At 45.3% G+C, this 6,506-nt stretch overlaps 1 protein-coding gene across 1 annotated transcript; it reads left to right on the forward strand.

The window, feature by feature from the left end:
* Window positions 1-2,524: 2,524 nt before the first annotated feature.
* On the forward strand, window positions 2,525-3,751 carry LOC149167165 (uncharacterized). The gene has a single exon (XM_089430393.1). It carries the CDS (start codon window positions 2,525-2,527, stop codon window positions 3,749-3,751), a length of 1,227 nt encoding a protein of 408 aa, XP_089286519.1.
* Window positions 3,752-6,506: the final 2,755 nt, after the last annotated feature.

Here is a 6,506-nt window from a genome sequence, read left to right on the forward strand (position 1 = left end):
CAGGAACACTGATAATGGTCATTGGGAAATCAACAAATTTCTTGGTCATCATATAAGGGATTAGGAAGAGGTTATGTGTGTCATGGAAGTAAATATTGCATACATAGATCTCCATTGCATCCAAGCTTGATCGACACAAAGGGTCTTTTGAAGTGCTCCGAGAATTCTATTCCCTCCTCCACCCCCTCCTCCGGCTTCCTCCAACTCGCCAAAAAATTCATTCAATGCAGATTCCATCCATCAAGGGACCAAGCCTCCTATCCCTGAACATCCAGGGTCTCATAAAAAGAAGGAAAAGAAACTAGGCATTCCCAACTCTTTCAGCCATTGGAGACAGAGCAAACTTCTACCAACAAGCTAGTGGTTGTAGAGAATTTTGAAGGTGAGACCTCGCGGCAGGAGGCCAACACCAGCGTAGTGGGTGTGTTTGTTGAATGGAAACAACCTCCATGGTTACGAGAAGGCTAATATGACCCCTTCCAATATCTCACTCAACATGACCAGGCTCGCTAACAATCTCCAGTGAAGGCTTTCTCAGCCTCTGTTGCTTCACTGTTTTTCTTGTGGTCTTTATTTGTCTTTGCTACTCTTGCTTTTTCTATGGTTCTATGATTTCAAAAATTGGTCTCAGGACTTTCAGAGGGTATATGGTTTCTCCCAATTATTCTTTAGGCTAGGAAGAAAAGAAAAGATGTTTAAATGGTGGGTAAAAATAAATATCGAAATTTATGCAAAGAGTAGTTTTAAAAAGAAAATAGTGAAAAAATTACATGATGAGTAGGAATTTCCATAAAATTTATACCCTGTCTACCACCCATGAGATCAAACCACTCAAGATCCCCCTCAATGTGTGGCATAAATCCTGAAACAATAGTAAAAAGTCTACACCATAGAGTTTATTTACATATTTCAATACACGCAACAACCTTTATCCACTAGATTCCTGTGCGGATCGCCTGAGCTGCTGCGCGCTCGGCCCTGCTCTGTGAGGTCCACACCTTGTGGATCTGATCCTTGCCGCCTCGTCTGCTCCTTCATCCTTCGGCAGCTGCGACTGGGTTCGCCGAGAGGCCCTCCTCCTGGCTGCGGTCGTCCAGAGATCGCCCGCCGATTTCCCTAGCTTCCAGCTGCGGCCCCTAGGGTTAGAGCTGGATCTCCATGGAGGATCCGGATCCCCCCTGGGATCTTCCTCCCCTCCTCCATCCTCTGCAGCTGAGGCCTTTAGATCCTTGTTGGCATCTCTTCCCAAGAAGAAAGCTGTGGAAGCCGCTAAGTTCGTTAAAAGGCTCGAAGACATCCCTGAGATCGCTCTTCCCCCTGAAGGTCCGATCCAAGTAGCTCTTTCATTGTCGGAACGCGCCTTGGTGGGTCAGTTTATAGGTCTCTGGCCCTCATCGAAATCAACAGAGAACTGGGTCTCCAGAAATTGGGCTCTGCTGATCAAGGGCAAGGTAACATCTTACTTCCTCGGAAGAGGATACTTCCTCTTTGAATTCTCAGAAAAAGAGGACAAGGACCTTATTTTCAGAAATGGACCCTACTTCATGGGACCTCAAGGGCTGTACCTGAACAAATGGACGCCTGATTTCGACCCAGCAATGGATGTTCCTTTAGCAGTCCCAGTATGGGTAAGACTCCCCAACCTTCCGGTCCATTGCTGGAACTGGGATTCCCTGAAACACATCGGAAACACCCTTGGGAAATTTACAGACAGGGCCAACAATAGAGATCAGTATGACTGTGCCAGAATTTGCATGGAGGTGGATCTAGAGGTCGGTTTTCTAGAAGCTATCAAAATAAGGGTGGGTCCGTGGACACATATACAGAAGCTGGACTATGAGTAGCTACCGTTCAAATGCCGGAAGTGTCAAGTCTACGGTTATTTCGCTAGAGATTGCCCGTCCAAAGGGGTTGAAGAAAAAGGGAAGGAGGAAGGATGGAACTAGGCGAAGAGATCCATAACTTCCTTCAGGAAGCCCACAAATGCTAACACCAGAGCCCCCCAATCGGGCCATGCTCAACAGCCGCCCATGGGAAGTCAAGGGAACAGATTTGAGATCCTTGGTTCAGAAACCATAATGACCCAGGAGACAGAAACCCCGAAGGAAGTCTCTCTTCCTAAATCTAAAAGTGAACCAGAGAGATCCAAAGGCAAGATGTCAGAGGATGAGGAGGAAACACAAGAATCCGAGGAATCGGAGGAAGAAGGGGAAATAGGGGAATCGCAGTCCACCCCCAGAAGATCTACAAGAGGCCGAATGTCAACGAACGAAAAAAGGGAGCAAGAAACATACAAAGACAAGCTCCAGGGCAGCCAACCTATGCTAGAGAAACTCCTAGCAAAAACTTCGGAGATGAAGAAGACGCAAAACCAGGGCTCCAAAGGAGCTCTCCACAACGAAAGTAAATAATGAAGATAGTCTCCTGGAATTGCAGGGGAATGGGATCTAAAGCCAAGGAAGAGGCGATGAGAAGCCTGATAAGGCAGGAAACCCCGGACATCCTACTCATCCAGGAGACTAAAATGGAGGAATCAGCCTTCCTCCAAGCAAGTAGAAAGTTTTGGAAAAAAGACGGAGCGCATGCAACCTCGGCCCGGGGAGCTTCAGGAGGACTTGGGTCACTCTGGAATCCAAATAAGTTCTCCCTCATCTCTAAGTCCCTGAATACTCATTGGATATTGTTAAAGTTGCAGCACCTAGAATCTAAAGAAATTATTAGTCTTGTCAATGTATATGCTCCTAATAATGCAGGTGAAAAGAAGCTATGCTGGGACTCCATCAAAAACCTGGCAGATTCGGAAGATTTGGGAAACATCATCATTGCAGGAGATTTCAACCTCACCCTCCTGTCATCAGAAAAGAGAGGAGGCAGTATTGTCAGAGACCCGGCAAGAGAAACAATAAAGGATCTCATGCAGGATTGGGATCTGATTGATATCAAGCCAACCAACGACAAGTATACGTGGTCAAACAAAAGGGCTGGACCAGGGCACATAGCTGCAAGACTGGACTGTTTCTTGGTGCAAAGTTCCTTCCTACTCATCGGATTAGAAGCTAGATCGTGCATCCTGCACAGCAGTACATCAGACCACAAGCCTATCAGTTTGGAATTGCTGACCACTAAAGATCTAGGGCCTATCCCATTAAGATTCAGCTCTCTTTGGATCAGGGAAGCGGACTTCATGGATAAGGTCAGAGACTGCTGGAAAAACCCAGTCAAGGGTTCTGCCTTCTTTGTGTGGGAGGAAAAACTCAGAAGAGTGAAATCCATGCTAAAAAATTGGGCCAAGACCTTGCCCAATCCAGCTGAGGAAAGGAAAAAAATTCAATTAGAACTGGAAAGGCAGCATCTTCAATTTGAAATAGCTGAAATTTCAAAAGAAGATCTGGACAAGGAGGCCAAACTTCAGCAAAACTTCCACAAAGCATGCCTGGCTGAAGAAGAGTACTGGAGGCTCAAATCTAGAAGTCTTTGGCTTAAAGCTGGAGACAGGAATTCCTCCTTTTTCCACAAACAATCTCAAGCTAGAAAAGGTCGGAACTCCATCATAGAAATAAAAAAAGACAACAGTGTCCTAAGGGACTTTGCAAACATAAAAAAGGCAGCCTCAAAGCATTTTGAGAAGCTGTACAAGGATGATATCAGAGCAGACCAAAATAACAACCTTCTAGATGTTGTCCCTAAGCTCATCACCTCCAAAATAAATCAGATTCTAGAAAGCAAAATCACGCTCAAAGAAACAAAGTAGGCTCTATTTGCCATGGATCCGGATAAAGCCTCGGGCCCAGATGGTTTCACACCAAGATTCTTACAAACTTGTTCGAAAATAATCGAGAAGGAATTCTTCAAAATGATTCAGAAATCACAAGACTGTCAAAAGATTGGAGGCTGCACAAATTCGGCATTTCTCGCCCTCATCCCTAAGGAAAAAGGGGCAAACACCTTCAGCAGATTTCGTCCAATTTCCCTATGCAACATTGGGTACAAAGTGATCACCAAAGTGATATCAAACAGGCTGAAAAGATTCCTCCCAAAAATCATCCCGGACAACCAAGGGGGATTCATCAAAGGCAGACAACTAGTGGATAATTTCGTGCTGGTCCAGGAGGCAATCCATTCCAGCCAACATCGAAAGGAAAAAGGAATGGTCATCAAACTAGATCTAGCCAATGCCTTTGATCGTGTTAGTCATAGGTTTTTGTTTGATGTAATGTTTAAAATGGGATTCGGGCAAGGCTTTATAAAGTGGATAAAAGCCTGTATTTCAGAGCCTTGGATTGCTCCACTGGTGAATGGAAGGGCCGCTGAATTTTTCAAAGCCTCTAGAGGACTTAGGCAGGGGTGCCCTCTTTCACCCCTTCTTTTCGTCCTTCAGGCTTCTGTTCTTAGTTTCTATTTGAATAAAAAGCAGCAAGATCATGCTATCACCGGGCTGTGCATTGCAAGAGGGGTGAAGCGCATCAACCATGCCCTTTTTGCAGACGATACCCTTCTTCTGGGAGCTGCAACTCCTCAATCAGCTATCAACTTCAAAGCAGTTTTGGATGACTTCTATAAGACCTCAGGCAGTGAGCTAAACAAGGGGAAATGTCAGATATTTTGTTGGAATATCCCTGCTTCCACTGCAAATTCCATAGCTAGATGCCTGGGATTTGCAGCCTCCACTATTTGGTCCTCTTTCAAATATCTTGGGCTGCCAATCTTCAATAAGAGGGCGTCAAGCAAAGACTGGGCTCCTCTCATAGACAAATTCAAAGCAAAGATGCAAGCCTGGGGATCCTCTTGGCTCAACATTGCCGGTAAAGCAGTACTCATCAAGGCAGTTCTCAGCAGTCTTCCGATCTTCAAATTTGCTGTCCTCCTGGCTCCTGCGGGAATTATAAAGAAGATGGAAGAATTAATCAGGCATTTTTTCTGGAAAGGAGGTAAGCAAAATGACAAGAGATTCTCTCTAATCAGTTGGGAAACAGTTACAAAGCCATATCTTGAAGGAGGGCTGAACCTCAAAGACCTGAAGGCTCAAAATCTCGCTATGGGAGCCAAATTAGTATGGAAAATAATCGCTCCTAAACCAAACTGGGCTCAGACTGCATTATGGAGGAAGTACTTTAGAGGTTCAAGGCTCAGGTGCTTAGATCACCCAAAAAATTCGCCCAGAATGCAATTCAGTAGATTCATCAATAGAATCACGCCGATGATAAAAAACCACGCTCATTGTATACCTAGAAATGGAAAGAGAATACAGCTATGGAATGACGGGATTATGGATCGATCTCCGCTGGAAGAAGCCGGAGATTTTGCAGCGCTAAGAAACTGGTTGGACACAGCTCACGTCCACACTCTGTGGGACATCTCGCTGTGGACAGAGGACTCTTAGATGGGTTGGAGTCAATTATCGGTGCCCAAAGAACTGCAAAATGAATGGGGAGTGTTCAGAGCCCATCTACATGGGCTGGCCCCTATTCACCCAAACAAGAGGGATGCGAGAGGCTGGGGGAAAAGTCGTTTAGGTTACACTGTCAAGCAGGGATACTACAAGTTCTTAGAGCCCCCCCACGTTCCTCCCAATCCTGCTCCCTGGGCAGGGATATGGAACTTCCCATCTGTTCCAAAAATTGACCATTTTTGCTGGATCCTCTGCCATCAAAAAATCCTTACTGAGGACAGACTTCAAAAGAGAGGATTTAATGGACCGTCCAGATGTATTCTCTACAAGGCAAATTCTGAAATAGCCCGCCATATTATGATTGAATGCAATTACACAATCGCTGTCTGGAAGGAGCTGCTGGATACTTGGAACTTCGATCTCAATTTTCCCACCTCAGTTCAAGAGTTGTTCGCAGGTTGGATGGACAGATACCCAGGTATTCAACCAAAAAACAAAAAGACCAGATCAGCATGGAGTGCTTTGCCAAAATTTACCAGTTGGCAGGTTTGGTTAGAAAGGAACAGGAGGATATTCCGCAACAAAGCCCAGGATCATAGAATAGTAGCCAATTCAGTGAAATGCCAATTAAACGAGTGGCTGGAAGGCATAGGTGATGATTCAAATCTTAGTCAGCAAGACAGAGAGTTGGGTACTGCCCTTAAGCTCAGCTTCCATAAAGCAAGAAGCTCACCTCCAGCTCCTGAAGTTTGGAAAATCAGGAAAAACGAGATTGACTTTCAGAAATGGCTGTCCAAACATTTAATTCCATCTCTATTCTTTGATGGCGCAGCTAAAGGAAATCCAGGGAAGGTCGGGACAGGAGGACATATTATTATGCCGGGCAGCACTTCTTCTCATAATTTTGCCTGGGGTCTAGGCCACACATCTAGCATGCAGGCCGAGGTGCTGGCCCTCTTGCAAGGGGTAATATTCCTCAAGGAGCTAGGAATACGGGAAGCTAATATTCTTGGAGACTCCCAAGTAATCATAAGAGCTATGGTGACCAACTCCAACCCAACTGATCTGCACCTAGCAAGGCTACTTACCAGAATTAAAAGCATTTCAAAATCCCTAC

Source organism: Pinus tabuliformis, chromosome 5_1, assembly GCF_031772625.1.
Source record: "Pinus tabuliformis cultivar Carrire ecotype Pingquan chromosome 5_1, CPIR1, whole genome shotgun sequence".
NCBI lineage: Eukaryota > Viridiplantae > Streptophyta > Pinopsida > Pinales > Pinaceae > Pinus > Pinus tabuliformis.